The 22,074-nt window shown below is 35.9% G+C and overlaps 2 protein-coding genes across 2 annotated transcripts in view; one reads left to right on the forward strand and one right to left on the reverse strand.

Moving 5' to 3' along the window:
- DNAI7 (dynein axonemal intermediate chain 7) overlaps positions 1–10,090 on the forward strand; it is a 74,084-nt gene extending 63,994 nt beyond the window's left edge. The window contains exons 11-15 of the mRNA XM_082635821.1: positions 2,210–2,326; positions 5,104–5,318; positions 6,738–6,905; positions 8,859–8,972; positions 9,798–10,090. Of these exons, the coding sequence (XP_082491947.1) occupies positions 2,210–2,326; positions 5,104–5,318; positions 6,738–6,905; positions 8,859–8,972; positions 9,798–10,076 (893 nt within the window). The 3' untranslated portion in view covers positions 10,077–10,090. The remainder of the gene's footprint in view (positions 1–2,209; positions 2,327–5,103; positions 5,319–6,737; positions 6,906–8,858; positions 8,973–9,797) is intronic.
- A 475-nt stretch (positions 10,091–10,565) lies between these two features.
- The window catches only part of IRAG2 (inositol 1,4,5-triphosphate receptor associated 2), a gene marked incomplete at its 3' end in the record, with an annotated part of 47,189 nt that continues 35,680 nt past the window's right edge, over positions 10,566–22,074 (reverse strand). The window contains exons 16-22 of the mRNA XM_082635822.1: positions 17,634–17,781; positions 16,690–16,733; positions 14,722–14,784; positions 14,555–14,604; positions 14,157–14,258; positions 11,913–12,020; positions 10,566–10,809 (exon numbers count right to left, since the gene is read on the reverse strand). Of these exons, the coding sequence (XP_082491948.1) occupies positions 10,566–10,809; positions 11,913–12,020; positions 14,157–14,258; positions 14,555–14,604; positions 14,722–14,784; positions 16,690–16,733; positions 17,634–17,781 (759 nt within the window). The remainder of the gene's footprint in view (positions 10,810–11,912; positions 12,021–14,156; positions 14,259–14,554; positions 14,605–14,721; positions 14,785–16,689; positions 16,734–17,633; positions 17,782–22,074) is intronic.

The raw sequence follows: 22,074 nt of genomic DNA on the forward strand, positions 1-22,074 counted from the left end.
AGACTCAGCAGTCTGTGTTTTAGCAAAACACATTCCAAACTTTGAGAACCACTGGTCTGGATCTTTGATATACAAAGCGTGGTCTATGAACCTGAAGCATCAGCATCACCTGGGAACTTGTTAGAAATGCATAATTTGGTGTTTCACCTCAGATCTACTTCATCTGCATTTTAACAGGACCCTAAGGTGATTCATATGCACATTAAAGTTTGAGAAGCACTGATCCAGGCAATGCCAATGCTGCTGATGTACCGATAGCCCACATGAGTAGTGAGGATACTGATGGTAGCAGTTGTTCATCATTTTTCAAGGAGTTTCTCACTTCTGTTTCAATAAGCAGTAACACTTGCGCTAGCATTGGCTTGGTTTAACTTTTGGTGGCCTACGTCCCAGATACACCCACTCATGTTGTCATGGCCCCTTCCTCCTTCCTTTCTTTCTCTCCTGCCCTTCTTTTCTTTCTCCCTGCTCCCTCCCGACCCCCTCCCATCCCCATCTCTCTGCTCTAACACATCATGTACATAGATTGTCAGGCACTTCTCCCCCACAATCCTATCCATTAAGGATCTTCATGCATTCTTGAATTAGAGAGGTATTTCTCAATTTTAATTTTTTTTCCATTATCACCCCTCTAAGGAGTCTTTGTAGACATTTTTTCCCAACTGCCCCCCCGTCAAAATATTAATACCACAGATATACTGTGTATCTGCTTATGTGCTATATGTGTATCTGTATTTTATACCTAAAAGAGTACAATTGTTTCATGATCCCCCTAAGCTAATTTTTACCCTCTTAGGGATGATATTGCTGTTCCTCTCCCCTTCTCCCCACAAACGAGAATGCAGTTATTAGGGTGAACGTGGGGAGATAATCTGGTCTGTAGCCACTTTGAAGAATCTACTTGAGTCAACCTTCCCTACCTCAGGGATAATTGAAGGACAGGGAGGAGTCCAAGAAAGACACCCTTTGGTGGAGGTAGGCCTTCAAAACTCTTTATCCATAGGAAGGTCCTACCCTGAACTGGGAATTTCAAGGATTCATCCAAAGAGTTGTTGTTCTTGAATTTTGGCAGGATATCCTGATACCACCACTCCAGGCTCCCAGTTTGAGCCCAGAGTATCCTCCTTCACAACTGTTTTTCTCTGCTGCAACGAAGAGGCCTTCCTCCTTTTTTCCAAGTCCCTTTTTAATAATCTCACACGTCCCCTAGAAATTTTCCCCATCCAATTTTTTCCTCTATTTTGTAACTTTTTTGTTTGTTTGTTTTTTTGTTTTTGCGGTACGCGGGCCTCTCACTGTTGTGGCCTCTCCCACTGCGGAGCACAGGCTCCGGACGCACAGGCTCAGCGGCCATGGCTCATGGGTCCAGCCGCTCTGCGGCATGTGGGATCTTCCCGGACCGGGTCACAAACCCGTGTCTGCTGCATCAGCAGGCGGACTCCCAACCACTGTGCCACCAGGGAAGCCCTATTTTGTAACATTTTTAATCTTCCCCCCCTTTCCTAGATCCTACTCTGCTAAATTCTGATAATGGACAAATCTCCTTTATCCCACAGACATCTGCCCTTGGCTTAATTTACTTTCTCCCCACCCTTCCCCCAGAGCTTTTTTGAGAAATAATTGAAATATAACATTGTGTAAGTTTAAGGTATGCAATATGATGATTTTTAATTAATTTCATTCATTTGTTTCTACACGTCTCAAAAGGTTGCTTATACTTCTTTCTGTCTTTCCACACACACCCTAACCAAGTTATTGGAACATGGGATTTGGAATCCTGTAGATCTATTTTTGACTTCTGGCACCTTCTTGAAGTCATTTTGTAATCTTTGGCACATTAATTGATTTCTGTAAGTCCCAGTTATCTTCTCTGTTAAATATATGCCTTGTAGAGTTACTTGGAGGGATAAAATGAATAGTTAAGTCCCAGCCAGCATAGAACCTGGCCCATAGGAGGGTTCTGAATTACATTCAAATGTCGTGGTTTTTTTTTCCCTCAAATCATTATCTTTAATTTTATTGTGACATTTTGTTAGTCAATCTATAGTTAAATGTGACCAAACTGCAGTGCTTATTTAAAATAACTGTATAGCTTATTCAGCAGTATTTACATCTTTAACTGTTACCAGTCAGCTTCTAACTTGGTCTTATTTTGGTCATTTTTAAAAGATACTCAAAGAAGGATTACAGAAATATACATATCCTCCAGAAACTGCAGAAGACTTTGAAACAGAAAACGCTTTCCCACCCATAGAGGTCATGCTTGAAGTTCATGAGAACGTAATCTTTTTTGAGAATCCTATGGTTGCAAGGTGGGAGGCTGAAGGTACAGCAATGCCTTAACCAGCTTTGATAATTATGTAATAAAAAGAGATACAATAATATAAATTCTTAAATCAAATTAGGAAATGCAGCGTGTAAACTGAGTTTCTAATCTTACGTATTTCTCTGCCAATTCTAGGGTCTTTGTTTTGTTTGCTCTTGATGGAAAAGAATAGGGATTGGAGTTTTTTTATAACTATTAGTTGCTGAAGTGTTTATATCTGCCATATTCTCTGAGAAATTTCTTTATGTTTATACAATTAAGTTTTTTTAAAAAAGGAAATGAACAAAAATATCAAGATAGTATAGCAAATCAAAAACAAACATATGAAAAGCCTACTCTCTCTTGAAATGGCCAAATAATTCACACTGGGGTGATTAAAATTTGATTATTTTAATGCTAATATTTATAAGTTGCAAAGCTTATTACAGCCAGGTACTGAGGATGTGGAGTGGGCAAATGGGAAGCCTGAGAAAGAAGAAAACTAGCCACTGTATGCCTCTTTATAACTTTTGACTGTTGAATCATGGGAAATTATTGCTTATTCAAAATGTTAAATAAATATCAATAAAATCAGAAGTACTAACAGAAATATGAGCTAATAATTCACCAGTCATTAACAGATACCTTATTTGGGGTTGGCTGGCTAAACTTTGAAAGGTCTCGGTCTTGTGAATTAATATATGCACATTTTGGGGCTCTTAGATGAAAGCCAAATAGCTTTGTTTTTAGTGTAGGTGAATTATTCTACATCCATCTATTTATTTGTGAAAGGGTTTACATACTAGATGATAGGTTTAGAACAGATAAGATCACTAAAGCACAGAGCTATTACTTTAGTTAATGGGGGCAGAGAATTTAGAGAATATTTTATACTTTAAACTTTTTCATGGTTGCTACAATACTCCATATTTTTGCTTGTATAGACATAGCCACAAGACATTATTTATTCTAGAAATAATTTATATATTAAAACCAGTATTTTTATCAATACATTAAACCATAAAGTATATCAAAATGAACATTAGATAATTTTTTCCTTTCATGTTGCTTTTAGAGGTTTCACTTTTCCTTTCCATTAATGGTAATGTTCCTAAATATTTATCACATTAAAATTTATTCATACTCAATTAGTATTAGACAAGGTAAATTATCCCACATGATTCAGGGAAATACAATATGTAAAAATTGACTCTAACTACAGTAATTATATGACAATAATCTACAACTCCAGTAATTTTTAAACCATGGGGAAACATTTTTGCCAGGAAATACTAGAAAGTTGAAGAATTTATTTATAGGCAATACTTAATTTCTACGTTTACAAATTAAAATAATTTTGTTAATGTAAAAACAAAAAGAGGAATTATAAAGAACTTAGTTTTCCAATATAATTGTATTTATTATATTGAATTTAAGACTCAAAAATAGTTAGTGCACAGGGAGATCAGCTCGGTGCTTTGTGACCGCCTGGAGGGGTGGGATGGGGAGGGTGGGAGGGAGGGAGATGCATGAGGGAAGGGATGTGGGAACAGATGTATATGTATGACTGATTCACTTTGTTATAAAGCAGAAACTAATAAAAAAAAATAGTTAGTGAAACCCTCCATGTGAGAAGAGGAGAAAGCCAAGTGGGAATGAAGAGGGTGTTCTAGAAAGATAATGATTCATTTGTTCCATAAATATGCTAATCAATAAGAAAGATAGAGATAAATGAGACATAGTTCCTTCTTCCAGGAGTTTTCAAAGTTGTAGGAGAGGCAGAGAGGGAAAAAAATCAGAAGTGCTAAGGAGCAGAACAGTGGCTGGGTCCCATCTGGAGAGTTATGGAAGGCTTCTCCTAGGGTGGAATATTGAACAGGTCCTTAAGAGACTAAGAGAACATTCACATGTAAGTCTTGTGTGGACATATGTCTTCATTCCTCTTGGGTGTATCCCTAGGAGTGGAATTGCTGGGTTGAATGGTAAACTGATGCTTAACTATTTAAGAAACTTGCCAAATTGTTTTTTCAAAGTAGCTGTACCAGCAAGATATGAGGTTTCCCATTTCTCCACATCCTTGCCAACATTTGTTATTATCTGTTTTTTTTTATTATAGCCACTCTGGTGCGTGTGAAATGGTAGTTCATGGTTTTAATTTGTATTTCCCTAATGACTGGTAATGTTGAGCATCTTTTTTAATGTATTTACTATACTTTTGTGTACCTTCTTTGATGAAATGTTTATTCAAATCTTTTGCCCATTTTTAAGTTGGGTTGTGTTTTATTATTGAGTTGTAAGAGGCAGAGAATACTACCTATTATATGATTGTATTTAATGAAAAGTCCAGAAAAGGCAAATCTTTAGAGACAGGAAGTATATTAATAGTTGCTTGGGGCTGGTGATGGGAATGGGAATTAACTATAAACGGACATAAGAGATCTTATTTGGAGGATAATAATGTTCTAAAACTGAATAAAACTGGATGGTGATGATGGTCGCACAGCTCGATAAATTTACTAAAAATAATTGTATACTCAAGACAGGTGAATTTTAAAGTTGTTTAAAAAGAAAGATGAAGAGAGTTTCTCTAAGAGATAAAGGAAGAGTCCTCTAGGAAGAAAGAATGGCATGTGCAGAGGCTCAGAGGTATATGATGTTGTTGCAGCTGGCTTTTTGTGGAGATTCTATTCTAAATGTGAAAAATCAATTTATACATATTGCAGTTATGGGAGTGGTTTCATTCTTATTTTTGCAGAGGATAAAATGGAACTAATGTCACATTCTTCCTAATTATAAAGGTAAACACTGGAAAACTGATGGCATCAGCAATGTATCTTACAAATCAGAAGACAGACTTATAACATTCAGCCTGGAAACTTTTGGCCCTGTTACCTTGATTCAAGATGCTCATGTTAATATGCCATACCAGTCGTGGGAGCTAAGACCACTGGATGTGAATAAAGTACTTCTGACTGTGACTACAGTATTTACTGAGATTCAAATACAAATTAAGGTAAACTGCTGTTATAGCAAGTCATGTCAAAGAGCTAAATCTCTTTGATGACTGTAAGTGTGTCAAAGCAATCAATCACTGCTGATTTACATATTGAAATGTGTCTTTTATAAATCTATTTACAGTATACCTTGAACTATAATTTCTAAATGAAATATAAACTAAATAGATAGGAAATAGCATGTAATAAGTAAAGTACAAATTTGCACCCTAAAGTTACTAGGAATAGAACAATTGGTGAAGCTATAAGCCTGGTTGCAGTATGACTTTCAGAGTTTTTGATCCACTCCAAAGAGGCTTCCTGATCTTATCACCTAGCCATTTGAAATCCCTTTTCAGTGCCTCCATTGCTCATCACTCAGAAATTACAGTCTGAAATTTAGAGACACAAAAAGTAGATTTAGTGGTTGCCTGAGGCTGAGGGTGGGAATGAGGATTAACTGTAAATGGACATAAGGGATTTTATCGGAGGGATGAAAATGCTGTAAAACTGATTTATGGTGATAGTTGCACCACTCAGTAAAGTTACCCAGAAAATCACTGGACTGTGCACTTGGGTGAATTTTACGATATGTAAGGTATACCTCATGAAAGTCGTTTTAAAAAAGAGAGAGAGAAAAAAAAAAGAGATAACCTGAAATTCCTTATGACTGTGGCAGGAAGGCTAGAATATCATCAAATTTGGCTTTTAAAGTCAGATGAGAGATGTGAACTCTGTACACCTTCAAATTGCCACTTTGCAGACATTTTTTTTTATTATTAAAAAAATTTATTTATTTATTTACTGTGGCCGTGCTGGGTCTTCATTGAGGCAAACAGTCTCAGTAGTTGTGGCACACAGGCTCTCTAGTTGCAGCACGTGGGCTCTAGAGCATGAGGGCTCAGTAGTTGCAGCATGTGGGATCTTAGTTCCCTGACCAGGGATTGAACCCGGGACCCCTGCATTGGAAGCATGAAGTCTTAACCACTGGACCACCAGGGAAGTCCCACCACTTTGCAAACTTTAAAACTGGATAATAATTTTGCATTATTATGTTAAAATTTTATTATATATGTATAAAAAAATTATGATCCTTAAAAGTTGCAACATGATTGCTGTCAAATAGCTATTATATATCAATATGAACACATGCAGTATTCTTAGATCATAATTTATAAAGTAGGAGACCTGAGAGATCCTTCAGTTTAGTCCCTGGATTGCTCAGATGAGCCCAAGAAGAGTTAATAAATTGCTTAAGGTAATGTGGAGACTTTGCGGTGGAGCTTTTGGATCAGGCCTAAAACATATCTGTCCTGCATTCTTTTTAATATAGGATTTTGTTTTAATAGTGTAAAGAACCTAACAGCTGGACCTAGAATGATAATGAGGTAATAGTTTTTTAATTTGTATAAACATTTCTTTTTTCTTATTGAAACTAGGAAAACCTCTGCATGTTAGCGTCAATCAAACTAAATAATAAAAAGCATTCCTCTATTTTGGAAGAAAAGTGGATGACTCCTGTTTCTTTCATTATTGCTTTGAAAGAAGCTGGACTGAATATCTTCCCTACTGGACACTCTCACTTTTATGTTGTTATAAACTATAAGGTAAGAATGAATCTTTCCAAATTTAATGTGCTGGACATTTAGAATGTCAGCAAGTATTAAATTTTATATAAATCTTAAGGTACACCAATGGTTTTCTATATTCACTTATATAAGATTATAGTTAGGAAGGAATAAATAGCATGATCAAAAATCCAGGGTTCTCTCAAATTTAATAATCTGTTGTATGATCTTCATAATGACACATGGAGCATAACCACAGCTGGTCAGTTTAGTGCAAAGGTAGTCTGAGCAACTTCCCATTTCGTATGCTTTCTTTCTCCTTCCAGACTGGATACATGTAAGATTTCTTAAAAGAGTAAATGACGCAGCAGTTTCCCAAATATGATAAGTCAGGCAAAATTAGACATACAAGGACCACAAAACCCACTTCCTTCTATTTCTCGACAGAGCCTCCCTGTCTGCGTACAGCTTCATATGACGCATAAGTTTAGTTAAATGAGATCCTTCCATGTTAAACTGCGAGCTCCTTGAGGGGGGTGGCCGTTTCTTAATCAACTTTGATTCTTCTAGTACCAAGCCTATTTCTAGAATACAGTAGATGTTTAGCAAATATTTATGATGCATGAGTGAAGACAAAGTGGCTTCTAATCATGAAAGGTGTTTTGGGCAGTTCTATACTCAAGAACAAGTTTATAATATACCAGAAAGTGGCAATATAGGTAGACACAACATTTGAAAATAATCCTGTCAATAAGAGTGTATACATATATGCATAGGGGAAAAAAACCAACCTTAGTTTTAGTAACTCAAATTGCCAGTTACTCTACAAATGCTGAATGTCATATACTAGTCATCTTTTCAGAATATTATACTCAAGACTTTTTTTTTTCTGAACACCTATATTCTAGACATTGTTTTAGATGCTTAGGAAACAGTGAATAAAACACAGGTCCCTGCCCTTGTGGAGCTTACATTCTAGTTGAGGGAGGCAAAAATAAACAACAAACATAATAAACAAAATTATCTTATATGTCAAAAGGTGCTAAGTGGTATGGAAAAAGGAAAGTTACAATACCAAATAGGGTGTAGGGGGAGAGGGGTTCAATAAGGAGACAAGATTTGAGCAATGCTTGAAGGTGGGGAATTTAGCCAAGTTGATATCTCTGGAAGGATATCAGCTTCCAGGTGGAGAGAAGACCTGGGGAAAGAGCCCAGAGGGCGTGTCCTGATGTGTTTGAGGATGGGAGGAACAGCAAGGAGGCCAGGGTGCCAAGAGAGCAAAGGGAGAAGAACAGGGGATAAGGTCAGAGAGATAATGGGGTGTACGGGGGATGTCAGGCCACAGATGCCCTTGTGGAGCATAGTTAGGACTTTGGATTCTACTCTGAAAAGGGAAGCCATTGCTCCGTTTTGAGAAAGAAGTCATGTAATCTTACATTTTATTTTATTTTTTTAATATTTGAATTTTATTTTATTTTTTAATAGTTTTTTAAAATTTTTATTGGATTATAGTTGATTTACAATGTTGTGTTAATTTCTGCTCTACAGCAAAGTGAGTCAGTTATACATATATACATATATTCACTCTTTTTTAGATTCTTTTTCCATATAGGCCATTACAGAGTATTGAGTAGAGTTCCCTGTGCTGTACAGTAGGTCCTTATTAGTTATCTATTTTATATATAGTAGTATGTATATGTCAATCCCAATCTCCCAATTTATCCCCCCCCAGCTTTTCCTCCCTTGTTAACCATAATTTTGTTTTCTACATCTGTGACTCTATTTCTGTTTTGTAAGTAAGTTCATTCGTACCATTTTTTTAGATTCCACTTATATATGATATTTGATATTTGTCTTCTCTGTCTGATTAACTTCACCCGACTTACATTTAAATGGATCTGTGTTGAGACCAGACCAGACTGTAAGAGCCCAAGGGTGGAAGGGAGACTAGAGAGGCTCTACGATCAACTCTATTTGTTTGTATATTGACAGCTTCCTTTGGTAGAAGTGAAAGCGTATCGACAAATGGCCCTGTTAAGTTCTGCTTTTGCGTTTGGTTGGAGCAAGTGGAATACAGTATGTGATTCTAAAAAAGTTGTATTTCAGGTATAGTATGCAAAAACCCCATTAAACTATTTTGTGCTCCAAAAGAAGATACTCAAAAGCTAAATGAATGTAGACCATGGCTTCTCCTTTTAAAAAGGTGAAAAAGATTAACATTCAAAATGGAGTTTTACAACTTCATTTTCTTTAATTTTGTCAAAAATATAAAACCAAACCATGTAAAGGTTATACTTTCATTGTCCATTATGGTATCAAATGCTCTTGATTTCAGGCTTAGAGACCTTATCTCTCTTTACATCAGCTGAAGAACAAATGTCAGCCTTTCACGTGAATATATCTATGATTCACAGACTTTCTCCTCTGAGAGGGTTAGGCCTCCAGTTTAACTTTCTGGCACATTTCCTACTGCCTGATAAAGAATTTATCTTATAAACTTCTACAAGATGACTGATGAATATTTTAGCATAAATGAGCCACCATATTTATTTATCTTGTTTATTGTGTGTTTCTCCTATTACAATATAAGCTCCTTGAAGACAAGGTTTTTATGGTTGCGCTTGTTAGTTACTCATTAATACGTTTAGTTATTTTTTCTTTGTTGTTGTTTTATCCCCAGCACCTAGAACAGTACCTGACACTTGAAGCCACTCAATAAATATTTTTTAAGGAATTAATACATTTTGATAAGTTCCATAAACACCAAGATATAAACAGTTTCATGCTTTAAAAAAAATGGGACATTAAGACTGTTTCTTTTTATCTTAGCAATTCAGGGAACTCAACTGAGCCCTTCAAATAAAATACACTACTGTCAAAATACCCAATAAAAGAGGAACTATTAACATATTTTTCTTTCTTTTTCTTTAGGTGAGGGAACACCTTCCTAAAGAAGAACCCATTCAAAATCCTAATTGGACCCTTTTAATGTTTAGTGGTGATAGGGCACAAAGTCTCAAAATCAATGAATCCAGTGATGCATTCTCTGAAGCCCTTAAAGAAGAAACTGAGTTTCATTCTACTTTATATCACATGGTTAAGGATTTTGCTTCTAAAGAAGCAATGAAGAAAGTTAGGTGTTCCAACTGCCAGTTTGTTGACTCTGTATGCCACATGCTACTCTCAACTAGATTACTCAGCTATTCTTAATCCCCACTGATCAATTTTATTCAGTATGAAGAATGAAGCAACTTGGAGAAAAATCCATTATTCCTACAGTAAAGTGTAATGAGTGAATATATGCCAAATAGGCTGTTAAAATGATCTAATCAGCATTTTATACTCAAATTTTATTTTCTAAGAATTAGGGGTTTTTTCCTTATGCATGTGACCTACTGAGACTTCCAACATTCACCGTATGAAAATTTGAATGGTTCTTTATTTCAATAAATTTTAACAAACAATAATATCTCCTCCTCAAAAAGCTCATTAAAAAATCATATAGGTGGGCTTCCTCCCCATTGTATTTTAGTTAGGAAGGTCATCACAAAAAGAGGGAATATAAAATATCTTACAGTCATTCTGAGAACCTCTGGTTCCATGCTATAATTTCCCAGCTAAAAGTTACTAATTTACAAAGTTCAGATACTGAAACTTTAAAAATCAAGATTAGCATTAGCACATTAGGATGTGCTGCAGTCACACTGGCGGTGGCCCATTGTGTTGGAGTCTGGTAAATGGCCACAAGATATGTTCTAGAGACATCCAGGAGTCCCCATCCTGTGTGGGAGCAGCATCCACAGACTTCTGGAAAAATCGGCCTGTGAAGAAGCTCATCAATGCCGCAAATAGTACAACGAACACGACAGAAAGCCAGAGTGCCTTATTGGCCTCTCTGATGGAAGTCTTGAGGTTTGTTGCCCAGGAAGCTATTGTGTTATAACTACAAGGAAAACACAAAATCAGCATGTGGTAATCACAATAATCTGTTATTAGAAACACTCCTTTTGTCAACAGTAATCAAGTCATGCATCTGCCCTGCATAATTCCACCAACACTTCCTCATAATAAGCTACATAGTATGATCTAGCCTCTTGGCTTTGGCCACAATCTGCTCCCCACACCCCTTATAATTTTTAGAATTAAAGAAATGATGTGCTAAGGTAAGAATCTGAAAATTATGTGATTTAGGCATTATTTAACTCCTAACAAGTACATTTGAGTATTAAGTTCATTTTTTCAATCAGGTAAGGCAATTTATATTCCTGGGGTAGAAGAAATAATGTTATTCATTGGGTAGAGCAAGATATATGTACTTATAAACATGTCACTTATTTCTCACCATACCCTGGACTTTTGCTGTACTGAAATGCTAAAATTCCTTTTAGAAACACCCACCAAAAAAGCTAATTACAGCATCATATAAGTCTTTGAAAATAGTTAACTATGTATTTTACATGTGCTAATTCATTTAGTCATGACAGCAAAGCAGTGACATAGGTACTATTATCATCTCTATTTTATAGATGAGGAAATCAGTGCTCAAAAATGAATGAACTTGCCTGGGTCACACACAGTCAGAGAGCTAATTCAAGCCTGGGCCATCTGGTTCCAAGGCCAAGTTCTTAACACTGTGAACTCACCTGCCTCTTGTAGTTCATAGGTTCAGGGCTAATTGTTAAACACCATATGGAGTTTGTTATTCATCTTAAATTTAACTTTTTTTTTTTTTTTTTTTTTGTGGTACGTGGGCCTCTCACTGTTGTGGCCTCTCCCATTGCGGAGCACAGGCTCCGGACGCGCAGGCCCAGCGGCCATGGCTCACGGGCCCAGCCGCTCCAAGGCATGAGGGATCCTCCTGGACCGGGGCACGAACCAGCGTCTCCTGCATCGGCAGGCGGACTCTCAACCACTGCACCACCAGGGAAGCCCAAATTTAACATTTTGAAAGGTGTTTTAGTAAAGTAATTTGATTAATTCTGCTAACACTGCCTCACCCTTCCCCATTCCACCAAAATGGTATCATTTAGCAAGTAGACAACTTACATTGAAAAGACATCCCATTTTGATGGATTATTTTTCTTTTCAGAAAGACTTAGCTTTCTTGTTCTTTCTACTGTTTCTTCTTCAGGTGGTTCTGAGTCATCTTTAGTTCTGTAAATAAATGTTTTTAAATATTAAACTATGGATAATGTGCTATTATCATTTATAAGATACTGCTACATTTTCCTGTATTACTAAGGAAGCTCACAGATACTCGTTTTGCTTTAGAAAGATTTGATAAATAGCTAATTCTAAAAGTCAAATCACCAACTTTATATTTTTAACCATTTATAGGAATTTAATTTTGTGTGTGTGTGTGTGTGTGTGTGTGTGTGTGTGTGTGTGTGTGTGTGTGTTACGCGGGCCTCTCACTGTTGTGGCCTCTCCCGTTACGGAGCACAGGCTCCGGACGCACAGGCTCAGCGGCTATGGCTCACAGGCCCAGCCACTCCATGGCATGTGGGATCTTCCCGGACCGGGGCACGAACCCGTGTCCCCTGCATCAGCAGGCGGACTCTCAACCACTGTGCCACCAGGGGAGCCCAGGAATTTAATTTTCTAAAGTAACTTTCTGTATTTAGAAAAATAGCAAATGTTTGTTGTAGAAAGTTGGGATGCTAGTCAAAGAACAAATAAAAAGGGGAGATTTACAAAGAACATGTGTAAGTTAGTCAGTTCTCACCACTCATAATTAACCAGTGTTGTTACTGTGATTTTCCTTCTCAGCATGTGCGTGTGTGTGTGTCTGTGTGTGTATTAGTAACTACACTTTAAAAAGCAAATGTGGATGCTATATTTCTCCCTCTGTATTATTCATTCAACGTATCATAAAATTTTTCTCATTAACAATTGATTTTACTCTTTTTTCTGTACGTTTTTTGAGCAGTGCTAAAGTGGAATAACGTCAGTGTCATTTCTTCTTTCTCTAAAAAATCTTAATACTTTTAAACATGTTTATGAAGATATGTTTGGTATAAAACTACCTAAAGTAAACTATTAGTGGTCAGTGAGCTGGGAAGTAGCAAATGGGTTGACTGTATTTAAATAAAATCATATTATCTAAAGAGGGGTCCTTTACCTGAACAAAACTTGTTTCATTGTTCATGTTCCATGTTTCATGTTCACTGATGAGTCCCTAGTTGGATTTGAATTTTGAAATCCCAAACTTACAATCCCCTCACAATTGCCAAAGGGAATTGTGTCTCAAAGTTTTTGTTTTTGTTTTTTAGTCAAACACCTATAGGGAATGCATGTGATAGATTTTAGTTTGGTTTTTAAAGGCAACAAAGCCCCAAAGCTAGAATTCTTATAGGATTCTCAAGGTTTCAGTCTTTCGTTTGTGAAAACTTCTCAGTAGAAATCATACCATACTGACAAAAATTTAAAAACAGATTATAATCTTTTCAAGGAAACTCTTAATTTTTTTAACCTAAATCAGAAAATATCCATTATGTTAACTCTAAATCTAAAAAGAGTTCAATACATGCAATTAGACTCCCAGGATTATTTAAAGAAAAAATAAAGGCTTTGAGTGTAGGAACTATGTCTTTTTCATCTTTATATCTCTTAAGCTTGAGCATAGTGTGTCTCACATAACAGGCACGCAATGAACATGTTATAAAATCAACGTAAAATCATTTCATTAAGATCTCTACAGACGAGGAAACTGAGACCAAATAAGGTTAAGCAATTTGTCCAATGTCACCCAAGGATTTAGAGGCAGCATTTCTTCTTGTCCATCCCTCTTGCCCTCTACCTTTCATTATAGAAGTATATTTTATTTGTTTAACTTGCTAGATATAGAGATAGCAATGTAGAGTTTTATGTTTCCCCTAGTCTTCATTTACTTAAAGGGAAGACATGTATATATAATGCACATATATTACATATTACATTATATGTTGTAAATAATTCATCTAAGTGGATGAAAATTTTATTTCTGGGGCTCTTTATTGACCTTTCCCCCTGATGACAAGAAACCTATACAGGAAAAAAATTCTCTTCACATATCTGGCAAATTCCAGGTTCTTTTCTAACTTAAGAGCTCAAACCTTGAAGTACTGAGTGCTATGAGAGTGAATGTATTAGCAAGTAACATTTATATAGTACTTTATAGTTCACAAAATTCTTAAACAATGAAGGATCTTTTTGATGATGCAGCATTGACCTCATCTCCACAGAATAAAAGTGATCCCCACTATGTATGCCCGGCACATCAGGTTAATAAACACATCAAGCTTCACCTACTTTAGTTCACATTTTTCTTCTTCAGCATCTGCCCAGGAATAGGTGCTAATAAATCGATGTAATGAGGGACGATGTTCACTCTGCTTTGACCCCAAAATACGCCTAAATAAAGATGATTATAGCCACTTGTCAAATCAAATACTTCTGTAGCCACTACCAATTTATTTCCCACTACCTAAATCAATACAAAAATGATACATTCTTATTTTTTCCTTGGCATATTCATGTAATGCTTATTTCATAAGAAATAATTTCATGAACATATGCCAATTTTTATAATTATTCTGCATATACTCCATACAAATCAAATGTTACTATATCACTTATTTCAAACATTTACTTTAGCCCAGTTATAAAACAGTAAGGTTCCCAAAGAACCACCATAAAATTACACTTACCAACTGCTTGACCTCCTACTGAATCGGTCATTATTTTCCATCCCAGTCACCTTTAAAGTTCAGATGTTAAGGAAATAATAAAATATGAATTTAGTGAAGTAAATTTATATTTCTGTCATATGAAAATAAATTTACTTTTGACTAAGAACACTTAGGGATTTGCTTACCATTCCTGCATTTCCAATATTTCTGGGCAAAGAGGCAATGGTCACTCTTCGAAGAGAAGATGGCTACCCAAAGGGGGAAAATGTACACTTAGAAAATTCTCAATGTTTTATCCTTGTATGAAACACTGATGGGTATTCTTGAATGTACACATCCATGTACTTGACCACTGATGAGTTAAACAGGAGACATATTTTCAAGGATTTTGTTATGGCCAGATTGCCTTCCAGAAATATGCTGCCAATTTATATTCTACCTTCTCCAACAATGGACAATTTTTGCCAATCAAGTAGGGAATATAAAGCTTTCTGTTTAGGTTTCCAGTAACCCTGAACACTGTTTTTCTATGCCAAATAACCCTGTATGTATCTGCTCTGAGAACCACCTGTTTATGATTTTTGCCTATATTAATTTTGTTAATGATATTTCTTGGCAGAATTTTTTTTTTTTTTTTCGGTACGCGGGCCTCTCACTGCTGTGGCCTCTCCTGCTGCGGAGCACAGGCTCCAGACGCGCAGGCTCAGCGGCCATGACTCACGGGCCCAGCCGCTCCGTGGCATGTGGGATCTTCCCAGACCGGGGCACAAACCCGTGTCCCCTGCATCGGCAGGCGGACTCTCAACCACTGTGCCACCAGGGAAGCCCTTGGCAGAATTTATTTATTGTTAATGTAGCCAAATCTTTTCATCTCTTTTTTTTTATCTTTGGTTTTGTTTTGTTTTGTTTTGTTTTTGGCCACATTGTGTGGTATGCAGGATCTTAGTTCTCTGACCAGGGATTGAACCCATGCCGCCTGCAATGCAAGCGTGGAATCTTAAATACTGGACCGCCAGGGAAGTCCCTCATCTCTTCCCCTCTTTTGCTACCATTTCTTTTATGCTTGGAAAGGTTTTCCCCAACTCAAGAGGAGATAAATACACACCTATTTAGGGATTTTTTTTTCATGGTTTCATTTTTTCCATTTAATACATTTAAGGATGAGTATGACATTATAATGAACGGATGTGTTTATACCTCAGCCTTGAGATTTGTAGAGGAGAATGTTATATTTTGTGACTCTTCACATTTAAATAAGTAGAACTTCAGGAAATAAACTGAGGAAGTTTTATGTGAATTATTTTCTTAAACCACCATTCCTAATTTAATTTTATAGGTTAGTTGAACATCAAAAATATCAAATTGTGGTCCAAAAACCTGGGTTCTAATCATGATTCTATCACTACAGGGTCATAACTAATCACTTAACTTCTGTGAAAGTTAATTTCCTCATCTGTGAAAAAGATTTGGATGGAATGATTTTAAAGTCCTTTACTCAAAAATTCAGTGAAATCTTGATTTTCAAAATGACAAAAACTGCTGGTTGACTTTCAATATCCTGTTTTCCACTTCTACTTAGTAACAAACCCCACTAATTTTTAGTTAGGCATACAGCCTCCAGAATAAAAGCTGTTTTCATCTTATTTCCAGCAAAGAATGAAAAGGGAAATGTTATCTGGGACTTCTAGGAAGTGTCTTCAGAGGTAGAGGAACGCCTGTTCTCGCTTCTTCCTTTTTCTTGGAGCATGACTCAACATAATGCCCAGGACTTGGTACAGAAATGACAAAGCTATCTTAGACTATGAGATGGAAGCAAAGCGCTGAGGTTGATGACTTGGCAAGAGAGACGGGGACTGGGATTTTGTGAAGCTGCTCTGCCATTGTTGGACTGCTTATTCCCAACTTTGGTTTCACATGAGAGAGAAACTATCGTTATACTGGCTTTCCTCTCGCTGCCAGGCAAACTTAATTGATATACAAATATTGCAAGAAGTACAAAAGTGTACATATATAAACATAAACACACACGTATATATACATAACATATATATGAATTAAAATCACTGTTGTTTTATGATTTACATTTAAAGCCATGTTGCTTCAAGTAATATTTTAAAACCATCTCAGCTATAACATTTGATAGACTTTGTTACCTTAGAGTTTAGAGAAGCTGAACGTTTCTTAATTTGGCAGTCACCTGAAAGGGAAAACACATTTGTGGATTTTTGGAATTACATGTGCAATTTAACGCAATGGTCTTAATTCTTTACAAAGAAAAGCAATGGTTAGAAAGTATTCATTTAAGACCCTAGAGACTACTGAGCAATATAAATATCTGATTATCATTTATTTGGTGATTCATAACATTAGTAATCTGAACCAATGGAATACAGTCCTCTATGTCACTGCCAATGTCCACAATGCCTGCCTAGCACAGAGGGGGCACTAAATGAATGTCTGCTGAATCAATGAGTCCAAAATTACAGATCAGAAGATCATCAAATGTTATTACTTTTCAAGAAGAGGAAACAGATCATTAAAATGAAAATCCTGCCTATAAACATTCATACTGTCTATTTAAAATAAAACTATAAGATTTATATAAGCCTTCTGTTAAGATATTCTCCATCGTCTCAGATGTCTCCCTATTTTCCAATCTATTGATCAGCTTACTCTGTCACAGTCCTTCCTTGTTCGAGGGATACAAAACCATTGTTGATAAGAGTGGTTCATTTATGCTATTGTGCCTTGCTTTATGTGTGGAGAAAGCCAATTCTAACATATCCTAAGTAAGACGACACTGGGGTCAACTCAATGAGTTGGATTAGTTATATTCTCTCATGTCATCATTTTAATGAAATCTTGGTGTCTACCGTAAAATCCATCTTGTCTCCTAATTTGTTTTCTAACAGACATCTGGGCTATATAAATAACAGGAATGAGTTATTTCTTATATTCTATATATCATATCCTTCTAATATAATCTTAACATAAGGGTCTTATACTAAAGACATTAAATAATAAGAATTAGTAAGAGAATGAAAAAGAAGAAAGTTAGAAAAACATAACTGATACAATTATCTTAAACTTTTATTACCTTCATCTTCAAGAGGGTTAAAAGTCCTTTCATTTTGCAAAAGAACCTGTTTTAGTTCTTCTAATTCAGCGTGTTCTTTGGCATACATTCTCTTCAGATTTTCTACATGCTGAATCATCACTTCGACGGCTTTACTAACCCGGCTTTCCTAGCAGGAAAAAAAAAAGAACAAATTTACATTGAAAACACTATTCTTGATACCCAGTTAAAAGACAGTGAATTAGACACGTGCACTTATCTTTACTCCATCCTTAAATCCTACAAAAATGACAAGGGATTTTTCTAAGGCATGAGTAGACAAGGGTAAATAGAATGGAAGAGGATATAACACATTTTTGAACACCTGCCAAGTAGAAGGACCAGTGGTAAATGACTAAGATCTGAAAAGCTGAACCCTAAAAAAATCAGTAAGAAAAGCCTAGAAGCCACCTGGGTTATACCACAGAAAGCTACAAATGCTCAGGAATTAGTGGTGCCTTTCGAATTAAGCTTGAAGATAGAACAGAAGACATGGCTGAAAATCTGTGTAAAAAGTGATTAGATACACAGATCCCCTCCCTTACTCAGGTCAGCTGAGCCCCTCTACCACTTTGGTGAAAGACTACAAAAGCTGGCTATCTAGAGAGAGTTAACCAAAGTGTCTGTGGATTGAGCAGTAACAAATAGTTGATGGTGAGTGGATCATACAGAAAAGACTAGATTTAAGCAAAAGGCTATATATATATATATATATATATATATATATATATATATATATATATATATATATATATATATATATATATATATATATATATATATAGAATCTAGAGATATGGAGCCTTATTCTTCCAACTATCAAACACCTGTAGCCAAACTTATACTCTCAAGACTGGCAGTTGGAAGACTTTTCTCTGAGGAATCTAACATTGCAAGATGACAGTCTTAAAACTACCAATGTTAAAAAAAAAAAAACAACTACCAATGTTAAGAGTATCCCAGTGACACAACCTAGCTTGTGTGAAGCTCAGAGCCAACAAGAAACTTCCCCACCCAACATATACAGAGCTCCCAGTCAGCTGTATAGTGGATCATCACTAGTCAGAGGAAAGCCTCTAGCCTGAGAAAAGAAAATCAAAACAAAAGAAAAAAACTGAAATTTCAATGAAACTATCAATATCTTCAGAAAAGTAATAATAAGTATTGTATCTATGAAATAAGAACAAGATATTAAAAAGCAACATTCTGAGAATTTTTAAAGTCTGGAAATTAAAAATATGATAAAAAATACATAACTTAAGAGAAGAGTTTCAAGATAAGGTTAAGGAAATTTCTCTGAAACTAGAGCAAAAAGACAAAAATCTAGAAAACAGACAAGAAAGGACCAGTTCAGGAGAAAGGAATTCAAGAAGTATAGAAAATGTAGAAAAATTCCATCAAATGTAGAAAAAGAAACAGTTCAAGAAAATCTCTGAACTCAAGAGATAACTTTCCAGCTTAGGACCTAAAACAGTGGTTGAAAATAAACCCATGCCAAGGAAGGACACTAGGGGTAAGAAGATATCCTAAAAGCTTCTGGAAAGTAAAAAGGAGTTATAAACAAAAGTTCAAGGGTCAGAATGGCATCAAAGTTTGATAGCAACTCCAGAAGCTAAGAAGAAGATGAAAAATTATGAAGGAAATGATTTCTAACCTAGAATCCTTCACCCAGCTACCATAAAGACATAAAGAATAAAGCCATTTTCAGTTATATAACATTTTTAAAAGTTTACCTCCCAGGCATTCTTTCCCTCAGAAAAACACATGAGATGTTCCACCAAAATAAAAAAGTAAACCAGCCAAGAAGGAGGTATGGGATTCAGGAAATGGGATTCAACTCAAGAAAGAAGTGAAAGAAATCTTTATTTAAGAATTCCTAAGACTTTTGTGCTGAGCCTGAAGAACAGTCAGTTGAGACTGACAGGTCAAAAATCTCTGGAAGCAACATCTCAATGAAGAAATTGACAGAATACCTGATGAGTTTGAATGTATTGTGAGATCTAGACTCCCTGGGAGAGGCTGAGAATAAATTAGAGATAAGTAAATCGAAAATTAAGCATAACAATCATGGCAAAGGAAAATGATTAACTCCATGAAGAACATGAACATTGTGCAAAGAAGGAAAAGACATCATAACAGACTACTGTCTCTGCTATGAATAGAATTTACACGGGCATAATAATGTTTACAGATAATATAGATCTAATATTATTCATCCACTTCTTTTAATTAAAAAAAATTTTATTACAATTTCAACAGACACAAAAAGTAGACAATAAGCCCACACATATCTATTAACCAGTTTCAAGAACCACCAACATTTTGCTATATGAGTTTCATCTCAAGTTTTGAATGCTATTTCTTTTTAAGTACAGGTGATGGACATCATGTTGTTTTACTCATAAACATTTCAGTAACTATCTAAAAAAAAAAACAAAATAGGAGTGTATTGTCTTAAATAACCACAATGCCATGATCACGTCTAACGACATTAACAGAAACATCTTATCATCTAATCCATATTCAAATTTCCCCAATTGTCTCAAAAACATCTATTTACAGTTTTGTTCGAATTGGAACCTGACAAAATACATTCATTGTATTTCTTCTTTTTTTTATATTGATGTGTAATTCACAATATAAAATTTACTATTTTAAAGTGAACAATTCAGTGACATTAAGTACATTCACAATGTTGTGCAACCACCACTTCTATCTAGTTCCAAAACATTTTCATCACCCCAAAGTAAAACCCCATACCCACTAAGCAATTACTCCCCACTCACCCCCGCCACCAAAACCTAGCAAACACCAATCTTCTACCTTTCTCTAAAGATTTACCCATTCTAGATACTATATATAAATAGAATTATACAATATGTGACCTTTGTGTCTAACACCTATAGTTTGCATAAATTTTTCCAGATTCATCTACATTGTAGCATGTATCAACACTTCATTCCTTTTCATGGCTAAATAATATATTAATAATACAATAATAATATTGCAATTTCCCCACACTCTTGTCAACACTAGTTATTTTCTTTCTTCCTTCCTTTCTTTTTCTATTATTATAGCTATCCTAGTGGGTGTGAAGAGGTATATCATTATGGTTTTGATTTTCATTTCCCTAATAATTAAGCATCTTTTCACGTGCTTATTGGCCATTTGTATATCTTCTTTAGGGAAATGCCTATTCAAGTCTTATTTGCATTTTTTTAATTGGGTTGTTTCTCTTTCTGTCAAGCTGCAAGCGTTCTTTATATATTCTGGATACTAGACCCTTATCAGATATATGATCTTCAAATATTTTCTTCCATTCTGTAGATTATCTTTTCACTTTCTTGATAATGTCCTTTGATACACAAAAGTTTTTAATTTTCAGGAAGTCCAATTTATCTATTCTTTTGCCATTGCTTTTGCTTTTGGTGTCATATACTCCCTCATTTAACAAAAACTTTTTGAGTACCTGCTAAGCACATTTTAGGCAGTGAGGAGACAAGCAGTGAGCCATACAGACACATATTCCTGCTTTCATGGAGCTTATATTCTAGTGGGAGGAGACAGACAACAAATAAGACGTCAGTAAAACATAATAGTATGCTAAAATGTGATCAGCATTATGAAAAAAGACAGGGAAAGGGAGGATGAGAAGCTCTGCGGTGGAAGGCATTGAAATTTTACAAGGGAGCTCAGGTGGTCAGCTGCGCTATTCTATGAAGGTGACATTTGGACAAGACTTGGAGAAGGTGAGGGCTAAGTCATGTGGACACCTGGAGGAAAAATATTCTAGGCATAAGGAACAGCTTGGACTGGGGACCTGAGTTGGCAGCATGATGAACAGAAACGAGTCCCATGTGGCTGGCGTGCAATAACCCAGGAAGACAGTCACAGAAAATAAAGTCCAAGGGGTAAGAAGGCAGGGGAATCATGTAGATCTTTCTAAGCCATCATAAGGACTTTGGCTTTTATTCTGAAAAAAATGAGGAGCCACTGGAGGGCTTTGAACCAATAAGTAACATGAAAAAAAAAAAAAAACCTAACATGATCTGGCTTAAGTTTCAAAAGGATTATTCTGGCTGTTTTATTGAGAAGCAACTATGGGGGTGGGGTGGGGATTGGATTTAGATGGAGACAAGAAGACCATGTAGGAAGATATTGTAGTAATCTGGGAAAAAAAATAGAATGGTGGCTTAGATTAAGGTGGTAGCTGTGGAGAGGGAAATGAGTGGTTAAATTCCAGACATGTTCTGATGGTAAAGTAAATGGGATTGTCCATAGGATTAGATGTGGAGTGTGAGAGAAACGTGTTGAGAATTACCCCCAAGGTTTTTCATCCCCAGCAACTGGAAAGACAAAGTTGTCCTTTACTGAGGTAAGGAGACTATGTGTGGAACAGTTTTTGGAGGGACTGTCAGAAATT

This window comes from Mesoplodon mirus, assembly GCF_964341445.2.
Source record: "Mesoplodon mirus genome assembly, chromosome: 11".
NCBI classification, from domain to species: Eukaryota; Metazoa; Chordata; class Mammalia; order Artiodactyla; family Ziphiidae; genus Mesoplodon; species Mesoplodon mirus.